General features: G+C 36.3%; 1 protein-coding gene across 1 annotated transcript in view; it reads left to right on the top strand.

Annotated features, from left to right (window-relative positions):
• The window catches only part of Zbbx (zinc finger B-box domain containing), a 120916-nt gene extending 102578 nt beyond the window's left edge, over positions 1–18338 (top strand). Inside the window, exons 17-19 of the mRNA XM_045130251.1 lie at positions 4808–5065; positions 15832–15970; positions 18212–18338. Of these exons, the coding sequence (XP_044986186.1) occupies positions 4808–5065; positions 15832–15970; positions 18212–18338 (524 nt within the window). The remainder of the gene's footprint in view (positions 1–4807; positions 5066–15831; positions 15971–18211) is intronic.
• Positions 18339–18706: the final 368 nt, after the last annotated feature.

The raw sequence follows: 18706 nt of genomic DNA, 5'->3' as shown, positions 1-18706 counted from the left end.
CATATGACTTGTCCATATGCAAAATTTATGTCTCTCTTGCTCTAAACTCTGTGATTATGCCTTCTTGGCTAGCTTAGATCTTTTCCTCATGCATTTATGCTGAGAATCTGTCAGATATAAAAAAAAAATCAGTAGAAAAAACTCCATTTATGACAAACGATTTTTTGGCTCTATAATTAGATACCTGTTCTCACATCAAATTCTAAAGCAGCTTCAAACACTCTGGCTCCTTCCTTCTGAGACAGTCATAAAGTACTGCTTTAAGTCACGGTGAATTGGTGAAAATAAATTCAAAGGCATGGTGTGAGAAATTTTCTACTGAGAGACATCTTCATAAATAAATTGCCAAAAGCTTATAAGTATCAATTTAGGCAGATCCATCAGGGTCAATAATGTGTGATGTTACAAATTTGTTGGAGCACGACTCACCAAAACTCTCTGACACTGCAAGTGGCAACATTGTCCAAACACATTCTCATAATCAGGAAGGTTTGCACTAGCCACACCATACTCATCTGTGAGCTCTGTTGACATCAGCTGCAAAACCCAAAGCCAGTATCACCATTAGCACTCATTAATTGTCCAGTCTTAATATTATTCCTCCCCAAACCTAGTTGCTACAATTAGTTTCTATGCTTATAGGTACTGAGTAAATTGTCTACATTTATAGTCATAAAATTATTTAAGCTTATAGTTTTGAGGGAGTGAATCATACTTTCTGTGCTGGTTTCAATAAGATGTCCCCCATGGCATCATGTGTGTTGAATGCTTGGTGTTCAACTGGTGGCAATTTGGGAGGTGGAGCTTTGCTGGAGTATGTTGTACTGGGAAATGGCTTTGGTATGTTATAAACAGCACCCCTGTGCCAGAGCTCAACTCACTCTCGCTGCTTTTGTCAACTGCTTGGGAAAGGTGTGATGTCCAGCCTCTGTTCTGCCTTCATTTCCCTACTCTGACAATGCTTCCTCTCAAGGCTATAAGCTAAAATAAATGCATTCCTCTCATCAGCTGGTTTGGGTCAGGTGTTTGGTTGCAGCAATATGAAGGTAAATATACTTTGCATAAATTTAAACCACAAATACCATGCCATTTTGTGGCCTAAAAACATGCCATAGCTTCCTGTGGAAGGAAGGGAAATTTATCTTCAAATATATCTCATGGTACCTTGGCAGGTAATCCATCTCTCTTAAACACTTCTACATTGTACTCACGCTTGCTCCTCTTAGGACATGCTCTTACTTCTTACTAAGGAAGATGTGCCCATCGCCATACCCCTTATACAGTGTTCTCTGCAGCCTCTACTCTTCCTGCCATGGTTGGCTTCACTGTCAGTTTACATGCTAGCTCCATAGAGAGGCCTCTGAGACTATCTTTCATCTTTCTTATAGAACCCATCATAATCTAGCATTATCTTATTTATTTTTTTGTGGGCTCCCACCATGACCAGAAAGAAAGCAAGTACTAGTCTGTCCTGTTGTTTGGCTTCTCCTCCTTGAAACGACTGGGTCTGGCATGTTAGTCTCAGCAAGTGTTTTCAAATGAGAGAAGCAGGGTAAAACAACAACAACAACAACAACAAAAACAACAACAACAAAAAAAAAACTGGTAGTATGAAGTGCAATTTAATGTCTCATTCACTTCCACACCATGACTGAGACACAGTGTATGGCAGTATTAGGAGTCCATGAATGGTTTTATAATAGAAATTGGACTGAGAATGAATTTACAGGTCCTCAGAGTTGGAGGGTATATCAGATATGGTACTGTCCACTTCTGCAGTTTTCCAAGTGTGATATGTATTTCCACATTTCAGGATATGAGATGATCTCCAACTCAGTGAAATGAGAGAATGAGTTTCTTAGCAACCCAGCAGAGCAACTTTCACCACTCATACTGCTTAAACATTATATAATGTTTCCAGACTGCTTAGAAAAATACATTAGTAATTTTAAACTAAGGATTCTCAGCAGTTTAGATAGTGAAATGAGGTCAACAGACAAAGATATTTTACAAATGTTATTTAAGATTAAAATATTGGTTCCTTTGATATGAATATTACTTACTGCCAAAAATTATCCAAAAGCATTTCAGGTAGTTATTTTTTTATCAAATTCTAATATTACATAGAGAAATAGCAATGCCATAATTGTATTCATAGCATCCAATGAGTGGTTTTTTATATACTTATCAGTATTTTTGTGCTTATGAATACCACTGTACTTTATGTAATCAATATTTGGCACAGTTTCAACAATAATCACATAAAATGTAACTGCCAACAAATTAACTGTCAACAAATAAAATTTGTTTATATTTTGAATATAAGACAAGTTTTACTTGTCTTCTAAGATTAGATTCTAAGATTAGACTACCAAGGAAGGTATCAGTTTCTCCAAATTCCACTACTTATTGGCAGTGGGTAGTATAGCAGAGTACACTCTATACAATGGAGTATTTTATAAATTAATGAGTGATGACTTCAGCTGTGGCATTTTTAATGTTCGTCAAATCTTAACCTTAGCAATAATATTAATAATAAACCAATTTAATACTAGAAAGAATGATGTATGTATGTAAGTGACCAATAAATAAAATATCTTTCCACATTTTGGTTGTTTAAGTTCTGCTGGAGTGTATTTCCAATAAGAAAGATGGTTTGTCTCTTTGCTCTATACTAAAGCATAAGTCTGACCCATCCCCTGGGCACTTCTCTCAGTTGAGATCAATTAACTTTAAATACCGTGGTAACCAGATGTTGCTAAAAGAGTTCAGCTAGTGTTCCTCTCTCCTGAGTTTTCTGAAGGGCGTCTACATTTTTATAGAGTTTTCTTACTTCATTTTTTCTAGGTTGGCAGAAATCTAGTGCTAAAAAATGACATCTTTTGTTTTATTTTAATAAGAGTTCTAAAATCCTTTAATTTTTACCTTTGCCAAGACACCATGATACAGAAAAAGAAGACAGCTTCATAGCAAATCTGGGATGGTTGAGTTCTGTAAAGCATTCATGGTGTTGTTACTGGCGGGCCATGTTTCTATTGGCTCTCAACTGTGCTGTTATGATGCAGGGGTTATAAGCTGTGGAAGACATATGTAAAATGGCAAACCAGTTTTAAATATTGGTCATCAAAATAATTCACATGAATTAACACACTGATACATGTCTGTAAGTTATTTTTATTTAAATTATTACTAAGCACAAATAGACACAAAAGGGTCAGAATATTATTCTAATTTATTCATAATTTCATTCCAACAAAATTACAATGTTCATTAAAATTGGTGCCCTTTGGGTCTCCCTTCAGTCAAGTTTAATTGCTTGAATAATTACATACGACATTCAGATGCTTCTTAGGATATTAGCTACATTCAAAATAGACTTCTTTTTTTAACTTAAAAGGAAAAGAGACAGTCTCAACAGTTTTGTTTTATAGAGTATGTCCATAGCCACCTTTTGAGATGTACACTTTCTTTTTACACCTCAATAGAGGGAACTCATATAAAATTAGATAATATCAATTCAAGCAAATTATGGGTTTTAAACATGTATAAAGAATCCAGTAGCCAGGCATGGTGGCACACACCTTTAATCCCAGCATTTGGGAGGCAGAGGAAGGAGGATCACTATGAGTTTGAGGCCACCCTGAGACTGCCAAGGAAATACAAATTTTTCTTTTTAAATTACTTATGTTTGGGAAGAATGTATTTATTTAAATCATGAAAATGTTTCAGTTCCTTTAAATTTTTATGTTAGTATTTTTTAAAATTTACTCATTAAAACCTCCTTGAGTTTTATTAAGGAGTATTTCATGAGATATAGAAAATTATGCTAGTTCTGTTGTATAGGATTGGAAAGGATTCCTGTACCTGCTATGTCAAAAACTTACATGTTGGAAAAACCAGTGAATCCATCCTTAGACATGCCTCTAGACACAGACCTCCCTGCTTCATGTCGTGTATTTCATGACTTCCAGGATAGCTGCTCTGGAGGGCTGCACACACAGCAGAGTTAACTTCTACACAGGGTAATTACATATGTGATCATTTCTTAAAATTCTTTGTTTTTATAAACGTTCACTAGACTTTGCCTAATAGCCTTCTGGTCTCCTAATTTTCTTGAACATAAACTCCTGAGAAAGTAAAGTTGGTTCCCTAGAGGTAGAACTGAGTTTGTTATACATTACATTTACAGGGCACAGGGTAATATTGTCCTGGAATTTAATAAGCATGTCAGAGCACTTTGCTTTTGAATAGATTGGAATATTACGTGTTGTACTTGTCTAAATTTCACTTTTTTATTTTTATTATTTATTTATTTGAGAGCGACAGATGGAAAGAAAGAGGGAGAGAGGGAGAGGGGGGGGAGGGAGAATGGGTGCGCCAGGGCTTCCAGCCACTGCAAACAAACTCCAGATGTGTGCGCCCCCTTGTGCATCTGGCTAATGTGGGTCCTGGGGAACAGAGCCTCAAACCGGGTCCTTAGGCTTCACAGGCAAGTGCTTAACCGCTAGGCCATCTTTCCAGCACTAAATTTCACTTTTTTTTATGAATAATTTCTTTTAGTAGGCATTAAATTTGTCTTGACTCTGAATGTAAAAGAGAATGACTTGATATATTCTCTATGTCAATGGGTCAGTAATTTGGGGTGAGCCAGTTATGGACAGCTAGAATAGGTGACAATCAAAAGTTGGTTTTCTCATAAGTTTTGTTCCATGAACTCTACTGTTCAGGAGGCTAGCTCTTTGTATTGTTAAACACACACTTGGAATCTTCAAAACTATTGACAACTTTGCTTTTCATTTTCCTTTAGGCCAGAAAGCACAGAGACCTACAACTGCAAACTTACCACTTTCCAACTCTGTTAAAAAAGTCTCCAGTTGCCTTCCATCTCCTCATGGACGATCAAGAAGTGTGGCTGCTCAAATTTTGTCTAGAGCTGCCTCTGAGATTTCAGAAATTGAATACATTGATGGTACTGACCTGCATGGGGCTTCCTTAGACCACACGGCTGACCAACAAACTTTGGACACTTTGGAGAAAGAATTAAGTGTCATGAGAAATCTTACTGGTAAATGCTATTTATTGTTTTAGTTCCATATTGTAAACTCTGCCCTCTGCCTATTCTCATTTCAAACTTCCTCTACGAAGAAGCAAGCAAACAGTAAAAGGTTTTCCCTTTTCTTTTACTATTTCCTTGGGTATCCTGGATATGATGCTGAAATAGTTATTTCATATGATGCTGAAATACTTATTTCCAACCTCAGTGAAAATAAGTGTGGCAAATGACTATTCTATTTTTCATCATAAAAAGGTCTGTTTGTAACAATATCAGTGAAGCAAGCTCCTCACCTTCATCAGAAAGTCATTCACGTAATTTTAAATCAAAAGTGCATCAAGAGACCAGAATATTTTCTGGTTCTATTAATTTATTTTTATTATTTTATTGTTAATGACCTTATCCTTATAAAGCTAAAAAATTGCTTTCACTTTTTTTTTTCTAAAAGTAACAAATAAATTTCAGAGAAATAAAAAGGAAAGTGAAAAAAACTAATGAGAGTCTGAGTTCAGTGATGGTTATTACTTTCGGTATCAATATACAGGGACAGGAAATAAATCTTTAAGACAGTTTTATTCTGAGAGTTCCAAATCAGAGAGGACAGTGGAGTAACATCCAAAACATCTGGCTTCTAAAAGTTAAAATTAAGTACAGTGACACAGATGATTTAAAATGTTTATGTAGCAAAAGAAGAATACACTCCAGGCATGGTGGTGCATGCCTTTAATCCCAGCACTTGGGAGGCAGAGGCAGGAGGATCACAAGAGTATGAGGCCACCCTGAGACTACATAGTGAATTCCAGGACAGCCTGAGCTAGAGTGAGACCTTCCTTGGAAAAAAAAAAAAAAAAAAAAAAGAGAGAGAGAGAGAGAGAGAGAGAGAGAGAGAGAGAGAAGAGAAAGAAAGAAAGAAAGAAAGAAAGAAAGAAAGAAAGAAAGAAAGAAGAAAGAAAAGAAAGAAAGAAAGAAAGAAAGTATACAAGGCAAAGACAGATCAGAGTGAGCTGCTGCAAAGGTGGGGCGAGGGAGCCACGGCGCCTTTCTGTCAGAATTACATTGGGGATTTTAAAGAAGTTCTTGTATTTACAAGGTGGGTATCAGATTTAAGGAGTAAAGTGAGCTTTTTCAACTTCAGAATTTCGGAGGACCAAAACTGCCTGTTAAGGTGTTTCTTCTTATGACCCTCTACAAGAGTCCATAAAGAGGATGTATCAAAGCACATAAAAACAAAACAAAACAAAACTGTAATTCTAGGAGTAATGACATCTGGATCTTTGAAGGATGCAGGCCTGTGTTAGTGCACACGTATGGGAATGTGCTCTAGGACCTTAATTTACAGTATAGTATGACAACCTAACTGCAAACAACAGCTTCAAAGGTGAACCACAGAGGGGCATCTGACCATCAGGAGACACCTACCAAGAGGCTGCTGCAGTTTTCCTCAGTTTCTCCATATCTAACTCTTTGCTTACACAGTACTCACAGCAGAAAAAAATTACTTCTCCTAAAGCAGCCATGACTAATGAGCACTGTTTAAACATGTCTGTATTATAAGTACACAGATATTTATAGGAAAGTGCATTGCTACAGGTGGGGACTCCATTTCTGTTCACCCAGCATAGAATGGGCAATGACAAACGAAAGAAAGAACTCCAACTCAGAGTATGTTGGGACACCAATGACATTATAGGGGTTATCGTATATGGGTGACAGGTATCCCTGCATCTCAGAAAATCCCACAGAGGCATGGGTCGTGGGTTCACAGAAGCTCAACCACAGGACTTCTCTGAGCAACTTATAGGCATCTCCACCTAAGATTCTTCTGTCCTGCCCCCAGTAGTTGTTGACTGATTATGCAGCTGTGAGTCTCCATTCCTGAGAGGTGTAACTTTCTTGTGAGTTTGATGAGCCTCTCTCTTCACTTCAGAACAGAATATTTTAATTCTGAGGAAAGAGCTAAAGAGAATAACAGATTGAAAGGAAGGAAATAACACATTCATTAAAAAAATTGTGCTATTCTGCATGATATTTCTTTAAAATTGTATATAGCTAGGTCATGGAAGTGTATGTTATCAGAGAAGTGTTATTTTTATTATACAATTATTTATTTATTTATTTATTTATTTATTTTTAAAGAGAGAATAAAAGAAAGAGGAAAAGAATAGGCATACCAGGGCCTCCAGCCTCTGCGAAGGAACTCCAGATGCATGTACCACTTTATGTATGTGGCTTTATAGGAGCATTAGGGAATCAAACCTAGGCCATTAGGCTTTGTAAGCAAACACCTTTAAACTTTGAGTTATCTCTCTAGCTCCCATATTAGAGAAGTGTTTTTCATCCTAACAGTACTGCTAATTTAACTATATAAAGTTACTTTTAATAGTCTGCAAATATTGAAATATTGTCATTTTAATATGGTTTATTCTAACTTTTTTTAAAGTAACTTTTTGTTTATTTATTAGAGCGTGAGAGAGAAAGAGAGAGAAGGGGAGAGAGAATGGGTGTACCAGGGCCTCTCAACACTGCAAATGAACTCCAGATGTGTGTACTACCATGTGAATCTGGCTTACGTGGGTTCTGAGGAGTCAAACCCAGGTCCTTAGGCTTCACAGGCAAGTACCTTACCTGCTAAGCCATCTCCCCAGTTCTCTAACTTTTAACTAGTAAGAGAAAATGTACAGGATGGGCAGATGGGTCAATGGTTAAGGCACTTGCTTACAAAACCTAATGACCTGAGTCTGATTTCTCAGTACCTAAATAAAGCCAGATGCACAAAGTGATGCATGCATCTGGAGTTCATTTGCAGTGGCTAGAGGCCATCATGTGCCCATTCCATCTCTGTTTCTTACTCTAAGTCTTTCTACTTGCAAATAGATAACTTTCATAAAAATGGTTTAAAAATCTACAAACAATATTAATTGAGGCTATTTCTTACTATATGTTTTAACTTTTGACACTAACAATTTCTGTAATAAAAGATGATCCACTTGCTTGCTCATTTTATTAAATTCCATGTTAAGCTAGATGATGGTGAATATATCTCAGTTAGTTATAATTTATGATTTTGTCATGTGTTCTTTTCATTTTCTTGATGAAAACTCATATGCATTATATTTAAGATTAGCAATTTTGTCTTATAAATTTCTTGATCATTCTGTTTTGACTCATCTGGTAATTAAGGCTAAATCTGCACATTAGCTGGATTTCTCAATTAGACTGGAATTTCCTTTCTGTTACACCCAACAGACATTTCTGCGTTGTCTGCTGATGAACCTTATTTGTAAAATAGTTCTTCCCCTACAGTCTGGCTTGGTTGGCTCTGCTAGCTAACACTTCTCCCTACCTGAAAGTCCCAGGTATTATGATATTGGGGGCATTAATGGAAAGAGAGTAAGGGCCTGGAATCATCTCAAACTTCCCACAAAGTGATGCATTTTTGATTCTTCCTGAAAGTTCAGTGGCAGGATGGAAGTGTTTCTTGTCAATAATTCTGCATTTCTGTCACTGACGCTTCTGTTCCTTTCTATAAAATAAAGTTTTCATTTTCAGAGAAAAATAAAATTCAGCTTTTATAATTTTGTATTTTTGAATTTGTTTTGTGTTCCATTTGCCTTTCTCCTACTGAGAAGGCAGCTTTCTTGATGTTGGATGCTCTCTAACAATGCTTTACCTATATTTCCTCCAGTTCCTTTAATTAGTCTTCATTTCCCTTTGCACTGCTATTGGCATTATCTCAGCCTTGTATTCTGAGCCAGGACTTCAGGATTCATCTGGTTACAGTCTACTCCTTATCATCTCACTGTTTTTTTTTTTTTTTTTTTTTTTTTTTTTTTTTGCAGTAGGCTCCTACTCTACCCCAGGCTGACCTGGAATTCACCATGCAGACTTAGAGTGGTCTTAAACTCATAACAATCATTCTACCTTTCCCTCCCAAGTGCTAGGATTAAAGGTGTATGCCACCAGGCCTGGCTGGCTACTTTTTTTTGAGGTAGGGTGTCACTCTAGCTCAGGGTGAGCTGGAATTTACTATTAGTCTCAGGTTGGTTGACCTTGAACTCACAGTTATCCTCCTACCTCTGCCTCCCAAGAACTGGGATTAAAGGCATAAATCACCACATTCAGCTCATCTCACCTTTTTTTAATGACTTTTTGTTTATTTTTATTTATTTGAGAGTAATAGAGAGTGAAAGAGGCACATCACATAGAAAGAGATAGAGAGAGAATGGCCTCCAGCCACTGCAAAGGAACTCCAGACACGTGCACCCTTTGTGCATCTGGCTAACATGGGTCCTGGGAAATCAAGCCTTTAATTTGGTTCTTATGATTCACAGGCAAGAGTTTAACCTCTAAGCCATCTCTCTACCCCTCATCTCACTTTTTAACAACTTAACTTTTCCTTTGATATTCTTGGTAGCATTTTATTTTGAAATGATTTGAAAATTTGGCAAAGAAGTAGAATAAAGCAAACAAAACCCAGTATCCATGTATGCAGCTTACATATTTCAAGACACATGCACACACACCCCAAGTTATTTCTGAACTTAAACTATTTGAGATGAGAGGAGTTATGTATTGTGGTTTCACCAGAAAAAAAAAAAAAAAAAAAAGTCATGCTCCTGCACTTTTCAACCATTGTCTGAAACTTCTTCCAGGACTGGCTCTTTCTTTGTTAGGAAGATTTAATTTAGATGAGGCAAAGGTTTGGAAGTTCACCTGGAGCTCTGCTGAAGGCACAAGATGACAGGTCTGCCTAAAGAAACCATCAGTCAGTGTAGTTATAGGTGCAGCAGAATACATCCCAACTGAGGAAGAATCTGATTCTGTACAAGGCCTTTCTCCTCTTAGCACTAATGGACAGAAAAAAAAAAAAAAATCCCACTTGCTTTTTGACCCTCACCAGACATCTGAAATTACTCTTTTGGAAGTTTGGTCTTACATGGCCACAACTACACATCTTGACTCTTACATAAATGTGGCATGCATGCATTACTGTGGACACTGTATCTCTGTAAGCAACAACTTTTATGCCTTATTTTCTACTAGTTCCTAATATGCTACTTCCTTTTTCTAAGCTCTGTGAAGAACAACTGTTCCAAAGAACTGGAAGAATAAAAGTCAGAAAATAACTATAGTGAATAAACTGTCATTCCTCTGATTCAGGCAACTATGGCAATCAGCATGCCATTCCAGAAGTATCTGGTGGAGGAGGGGGTGTTGCACTCCTGCATGCAGGATATAGATGGAACTTCCTGATGCATCCTGGCACAGGGAAGAGCAAACCAGAATAGTTGAGAGCCAGGCTTAGTGATGGGGAGTCAGACTTTGGAACTTGGTTCTACAACATATTAGCTTCATAATAGTAGAAAATTACTTTCTTAATGTCTCTGTACAAAAGATTTCCTATATGAAAGATATGATCAGGTATTATTAATAAAATGTGATTGATGAAATTGTACATGAATATTGCATTTATGAAAATTTGCCTCCACACATTCTTAATATTGGCATGAAGCCTTTTTTATTTCATTTTTACTTATTTACTTATTTGTGAGAGAAAAAGAGGCAGAGAGAGAGAGAGAGAGAGAGTGACAGAGGGAGAGAAGGAGACAGAGAATGGGAGTGCCAGGGCCTCCAGCTACTGAAAACAAACTTCAAACGCATGTGCCACCTTGTGCATCTGGCTTTCATAGGCCCTGAGGATTGAACCTGGATCTTTTGGCTTTACAGGCAAGCACCTTAACGACTAAGCAATCCCTCTCACCCTGGTATAAAGTCTTGAGGTGAATTATCTTAAGAAATCTGTGTACTAGTTCCTCAACATATAAAGTAGGGGTTCTTGATAAACCCATAGGTTAGCCAACACTAAAAGCAGTTTCAATTTTAAAAGTGTATTTTCTCTGAACTGCCTTGAGTATTGTAGTTTGCGGGTGCTAATACCATTCTTATTTCTTCTACTTACATACTTATTTCTTCTCTTTGTATGTCACTCAGCAATCATGTTTTTAATGATCTCATTTGATCAGTATGATTTAATTACTCAAGTGGTTTGGATGTGAAAATGTCCCCTATAGACCCATGTGTTTGAATACTTAATCCCCAGATGGTGGCACTGTTCTGAAACATTGGGAGAACATCCAGGAGGTAGCACCTTCTTTGAGAAAGTGTGGCAAGCCTTGAAGTCTTACACCCCAGTCCTGCTTCCCTCCTCCTTCTCCTGCACAACTTCTTCCCTGCTTATGTGACTATGTAACTCCAGTTGTATGCTCCTGCATATTTTCTCCACCGTGATAGACTCTACTCTGTGTAACTATAAGCTGAATTAAACCCTGTCTGATCAGGTATTTTGTATCTGGTAAGGTATTTTGTTCCAGCAGTGAAAAAAGTAACTACTATAAAAAATTAGCACCAGAAATGAAAATGATTCTGTGAAAAACCTGATCATGTAGTTCTTAGCATTTTGAAAATGTTTTCCAGGAGGGATATGGAAAGATTTTCAATTTTTGACTAGAATAGCCTGAAACTCCTAAGACATGAACCCAGAAGACTGCTGACTCAGTGGAAACTCCCACCACTGTGGGCTGGCCCTGATCTCCCTCCTTTCTTACTTCAGCTTCCCAAGTGCTGGGATTATACTGCAGACACTACCTTATCATTCATATGTCATAACTGTATATGACTACAGATACTGACTTATCCTTCATATCACCTTAGTAGCTATTCAGTGATATAATTGAGAAAGATCCTAGCATAAATTTCTTTTTGTTCAGATTTGGAGCATTAGGCAGTGGCAGTGTACTAACTGTTCACCGTGTACCCCTAGGCAGAGGCAAGACACAAGCCCAGGCAATTCTGTCCAGTACCACACCACAGTACCAGAATATAATCTGAAATCCTTTAAATTGGTGCTGTAAACTCTTAAGAATGAGAAGATGTGGCAGAGTGAAGGTAAAGGTCTAAAAGCATGGGGCAGAACGGATAAGTAAAGGAGAGTTAAGCAAGCAGAGCATGGTGGGACCAGGAGACACGGAACAGTGATGGAAAATAAATAAACTGATGAGATAGATATGAGGCTCACAATCTACAGAGAGTATATTTTTGCTTGTCGCATGTTCTCAATGGCTTGGATATATAGGCTAGATAGTGCTTTGGAGGTTTTCTTGCTGTTATTTGTATTAGTCCTTATTGAGAATCATATATCTAATTGGTTTCCATTCTTTGAAGGTTTTCTTTGTTCCTTAGATCTGTTTCTTCTTTTATTCAAATAAATGTTTGTTTTCCCTGTGGAATTAGTTCTTTTATATATGTTTTAAATGACTTTAGTTCTAGAAATTATATTTAGTCAATTTCTCTCCTTAATGTATTTGCCCATTGTGTTTAAAAGATTCTTCAGTGATCCAAAAACTAAACCCTTACTTCCAGGCATCAATGACAGTCATGTTTTAGTTATTAATTTTCCAACATAAATATCAACCCAACATTATTTAGTCCTGTGTTAGAAAAATCAAGATACTGAAAAAATACAAAGATCATCTTTGTTTTTTGCTTAACATCAGCTTTCAATAATTTCTGTAAACATTTCATTTTGTTTTAGTTTTATTTTTCCACTAACTAAAATCAAATGATGTCACCTTTGTTTCTGTTAACTGTACTAGGTATTCTGAAACATGATTTGAGATTTAACAATTCTACAAAATAAGCTCATTTTATTTGCAGTTTGGAATTGGTTCTGTGCTCATCCAAATAGAATTCAAATATCTAAAAAAGTTTGATTCCATCTCTTGGTGGAATCCCTTAGATCTATGTTTTAGGGCTGGCATTAGTAGATAATATTTCTCAATCCAAATGCAGAGTTGATCATTGTCCCAAGGGAATCCTCCCATTTGCTGAGACCTGTGAATGGTACTTATCTTTTGCCCTGTGGAAAATAGAAGAGGAGAGAAAATCTTGAAGCTAAAGAATAAGAAGTAGAACCTGGTCACTTGTAACACTGGTGAACTAAAGAGACATAGATCTATTCCAGTTCATTTCACTATGTAGTTGTGTGAATTTCAGCAAGTTACTATTCCTCTGTGTGCCCATAATTTTCTAATCCAATAGGTGAGGGTCAGTAGAGTTACATTTTTTTTTTAGTTAAACACATTATTTATTTATTTATGAGAAAGAGACAGAAAGAGAGAGAGAGAGGGAGGAGAGATGCCGGTACAGAAAGAGAGAATGGGCACAAGAGGACCTATAGCCACTGCAAACAAATCCCAGTTGTATGCACAACATTGAGCATCTGGCTTATGTGGGTAATGGGGAATCAATCCTGGGTGCTTAGGCTTCACAGACAAGTGCATTAACCACTAAGCCATCTCTACAGACCAAGGATTATTTTTTTTTCTTCAAACGTAGTCCCAGAACATTTTAGGATTATTGTTTCAAAGCAAATCTTACCTAGAGTCTGCAACCCAGATTAGGTAAAATTGTTCAGATTGCTGTGGGGATGATGGAAATTCCATCTCAAACCTACTTAAATTACACTTCCATCATATTTGAAAACCACAGATCAAAAGAATTTTAAAGATATTTCCATCTGTAAATGTATTGTGGTCTCTCTTATTCAGTAGGGATAATGTAATTATTTTGAGTAGAGAAATCTGATAAAGAACTAGAGAGATGGCTCAGTGATTAAGGCTCTTTTTTGTAATGCCTAATGACCCTGGTTCACATCCCCAGTGCTAACATAAATGCCAGATGCACAAGGTAGTGCATGCATCAGTAGTTTATTTGCAGTGGCTAGAGGCTCTGGCACACCCATATTCATTCATTCATTCTCTCTCCTTGCAAATAAATAAATAAAATATTTTTAAAAAGAGAAATGTGGCCAGTCATGGTGGTGCACGCCTTTAATCCCAGCACTCGGGAGGCAGAGGTAGGAGAATAGCCGTGAATTCAAGGCCACCCTGAGACTACAGAGTTAATTCCAGGTCAGCCTGGACCAGAGTGAGACCCTACCTCGAAAAACAAAAACAAAAACAAAAACAAACAAAAAAAAAAGAGAAATGTGATCAAAACCTTTAAGTTACTACTAACAAGAAAAACAATCTGTTCAGTCCAATATAAGTTTATTTGTAGCTACTTATCAATTTTGTTAAAAGTTACAGGAAGAATAGCAACCTGTGATTTTTGACAGCTGTATTCATTGTTATAATAAATCTTTATACATAGGTTAGATGGATTTATGGGTTGAGGTTGTATAGTTAGTATAATAATTACTCAGCTTTCATGAAGCCCTTGGCTCCATCCCTAAAGCCACCTAAATCTTGGATTGTTGGAGCACAGCTGCTATTCTAACATTTAGAAAGTTGAGGTAAGTGAATCAAAAGCTCATAGTTATCCTAAACAATGTAAGAGAAAGCTGCAGATCACCCTGTGATCTAGAAGACCCTGTTAAACAGGAGGTAAATATATATCATTACTTTAATGTGAAGAGATAGACCTTTTCTCTACATGTGTATTATAAAAATACAAACACACTTAGAAATTAATAACATTTTATATTTAAAAATAGCTTTCTTGCTTGAATTAAACTTACAAATTTAAAAAATTTATATTAAGATAACTTTAATATAAACTTTTAAGAATAGAATATTGAGAAGTTATTTTCTTGAAATACATAGATACATATATAATTTAGATTACTTATAGCTTTATCTTTATCAAAACTTCTGTAATATAAGAATGTTATTTTCCATGCTTAATAGAGTTTTACATAAAGATTTATTTCCCTAAGCTTTTTTTTTTTTTTAATTTATGTATTTGAGAGTGACAGACACAGAAAGAAAGACAGATAGAGGAAGAGAGAGAGAATGGGCGCGCCAGAGCTTCCAGCCTCTGCAAACGAACTCCAGACGCGTGCGCCCCCTTGTGCATCTGGCTAACGTGGGACCTGGGGAACCGAGCCTCGAACCGGGGTCCTTAGGCTTCACAGGCAAGCACTTAACTGCTAAGCCATCTCTCCAGCCCTTCCCTAAGCTTTTTGTTTATTTAATTTGCACTTTGTCCACACCTAATCTGAACCTAGAACCAGTTACATGAGAAGGGAGAAGACTTAAGGCTTACAACCACCACCCCAATATAGGTGGTTATTTACTCAGAGCAAAGAAGCAAATATAAGAAGAATGACTTTGCTGTGGCTACCCTTTTTCCTTGGAGTATTTAGCATAAGGGAAATAGATAAGTGAATGTCAAACATATAGACAGATTGAGGAGTTGCTCAGTTGTCTAGTCTTAAAGAGAATCACGTGATTTTCTGGGAAAGTTGGTTAATTCTCAGGACATTTGACATGTTTTATATTGTATATTTTAAAAATCTATTTCTTTTTTTACTTTAAGTACATTCACTTTGTAAAAACTTAGAATTATGTGAATGCTTTGTTTTTCTGCATGTATTCTGTACATCCATGCAAAATATTAGTATGATTATGGAGACTTCATATCATCCCCTGGCTTATTTCCTTCCTTCTCTCTTCTCTCCTTCCTTATGGCACTAGAGATTAAACAAAGGACCTCACACATGCTAATCAAGCACTAGAGCACTTCCCATGTGCATCTTTGGAATTGCACATGGGACTTTATACTGTAGCATCCCAAAAACTTGAGAAAATTGAGGAGTGATTAGGTGCTGACCTTCCTTGTGCTGCTCATAGTTCATTCTGGATAAATTCTAGTACCATATGCAGTTCATATGGTTCATGAATTAATGCATTGACAATACACAAAATAACATCTTTCAGGTTCTTCAGAAAAACTTTCCAGTCTCAGTACAGAGGAGTTATTAGCCTTCAAACACAACTGGCTGAGTATGAGTGAGATTTTTTCAGACTTCCCTATTACTTCAGATATAAGGAGTCCATGTGGAACTGAGGAATTAAGGTAAGTTAAGCCTTTGACTTTATATACAATGACAGTTCATAGTAAAATCTGGACAAGCCCAGACTAGTTACTTTTACTATATGAAGAAAAAGTATCCTCACCTGGGTAATTAACATGTCTATTTTTTTATAAGATGTTTGGTTCTCTTGCTGACTTATTATCAGGATTAGTGAAAAGCTTAAAAATTGTTACTTTAATGTGAAGAGATAGGTCTTTGCTCTACATGTGTATTATAAAAATGCAAACATACTTAGAAATTAATAACTTTTTATATTGAAAAATATCTGTCTTGCTTGAATTAAACTTAAATTTAAAAAAATTATATTAATATAACTTTAATGTAAACTTTTAAGAATAGAATATTAACAAGTTACTTTCTTGAAGTCCAATCTATAGTATTAACAGTGTTTTAATTTGGAACATTTCATGCTTTTTCTCAGAAGGTAACAGTAGAGATGAGGACTAGGTTATAGGAACATAAAGCATACTACTAAATTCTTCAGAAGACCATCTATCAGATTATCTATTATTTTCTAGGAGGATGGTTACTTTTGGAATGATGAAGATAAGTGTAAAGTAAATGAACCTGGAATTGTAAAGTCTCCATTTAGTTTAAGTCTGAAGCTTCAGTAAAAGGGAATTACAAATTTATTACTCTTTCTCAAAGAAGAAATCATTTACCTGTACTTATTAATTTTTTTGCAATTTAATTCTAATATGGCTGTGTAAAAAGGATCAATATGAAATTTTCATTTTCCTTAAAATTATTCAAAAAACAGCTAAATATACATGTACTATCATCATTTCATAAAACTAAAAACACTTAAATCTAAAAATATAAGAGAGGGATGGAGAGATGGCTTAGTGGTTAAAAGACTTGCTTGCAAAGCCAAAGGACCAGGTATAATTCTCTAGGACCCATGTAAACCAGATGTACAAGGTGGCACATGTGTCTGAAGTTCCTTTGGCTGGATGCCTTGTCATGCCCATATTCTCTCCCTCTGTCTCTCTCTCTCTCTCTCTCAAATAAATTAAAAAAATAATAAAAAAAGTAATCCAGGTATGGTGTTGTATAATCCCAGCATTTGTGAGGCAGAGGTAGGAGGATCACCATGACTCCAAGGCCACCCTGAGTCTACCAAGTAAATTCCAGGTCAGCCTGGGCTAGAATGAGATCTTACCTTGAAAAACCAATTATTTATGTATACATATGAGAAATAAACAATATAAAGTCTTGCTTTATTTTTAATCATTTTTCCTTATATTCTCTTTTCAGATGAGTAGAAATTTTGTTTAAAATATCTCTTCTTTGGTACATAGACCAGGATTGATGAAACTGCTGGTTTAATCTGTATTTAACTTTGGAAATAATTTTTAAAACTTATACCAATCACAGGGTGAAGTTATTATATTTGGTGACATACCAGTGCTAGAAAGCAAAGTAACTTCAAACCAAACAATTCTAAGTGATTTGGGCTCCACATTATCCCTCAACCTCAAATACTTACGTGCTAGACTTTCTGTTGGTGCACACCTGCCTCAGATAAAACACAAAATAAAAAAAATTGCAAACCATTGCTCTCATTAAAATTTGACTGGCTGTTCACATACTCATAACTCACTACACATCAAGAAAGTAATTTAGGGCTGGAGAGATGGCTTAGCGGCTAAGCGCTTGCCTGCGAAGCCTAAGGACCCCGGTTCAAGGCTCGGTTCCCCAGGTCCCACGTTAGCCAGATGCACAAGGGGGCGCACGCGTCTGGAGTTCGTTTGCAGAGGCTGGAAGCCCTGGCTCTCCCATTCTCTCTCTCCCCCTCTATCTGTCTTTCTCTCTGTGTCTGTCGCTCTCAAATAAATAAATTAAAAAAAAAAAAAAAGAAAGTAATTTATCTGGCAATCTGTTCATTGGGATTCTATCAAATAGCCAATATAATGATGAATGTTTTTGATAATGACTGGAGTGCTTTCTGAAACATCAATGAACGATATTACCAGAGACCGTAACATCTCTCTTTCCTTTCATTGAGAGTTCATTTCTTGGGAGAGGGAAAATTGAGAATTTCTTATTAAAATGAAGCTTAGTGCACTGTGTGCCTTGAAAGTTATAATCCCAGTCTGCTGTAGCCCCCTCACATCTGCCTACTTCCAATGTCTTCAACACATGCAGTGTTGATCAGAAGATAAATGGAAGCCCAAACTTGGCTCAGTATATTGTGTATTGATCTTTTAATGTATTTGCAGCTCTTCTGGAAAAGATACCGGAATACATTCTTTGTTGACACTTTCTGATTACAGTACAGATGAGGATGAGGAAAATTTTCTTGACAAGCAACAAGTTATGACACTACCATGGTCAAAGAGTAGTTAACAGTAATTTGTTCATTACTTTTCCATTTTGTACCAAGAATAAAGCAAACAACTAAGTGATTACTTATGCAGATGCTGGAGATAATTGCTGTATGGTGTTTGAAGGCTTGTAAACAAATAAAGATTACTGAAATTATCAGTGTAATGGCTTTTATTTTGAAATGTCATATTGTGTGGCAAACACTAATGATATTGAAAATAAGTGTTATAACTTTATGTATAAAAGCTACTACGGTGATATTTTGTGTTCCAAGTACCATTCAAGTTGAGATCTGAACAAAATGTTCTTTTTTTGCAGTAAACTGGATAGAAGCTCTGGGATAAAAGATTTTAAAAAATTGAATTAAATAAAATAAAATACAAATTTCT

The sequence above is a fragment of the Jaculus jaculus genome, chromosome 11, assembly GCF_020740685.1.
Source record: "Jaculus jaculus isolate mJacJac1 chromosome 11, mJacJac1.mat.Y.cur, whole genome shotgun sequence".
NCBI lineage: Eukaryota > Metazoa > Chordata > Mammalia > Rodentia > Dipodidae > Jaculus > Jaculus jaculus.
This window is presented reverse-complemented; position numbering and strand designations above follow the sequence as displayed.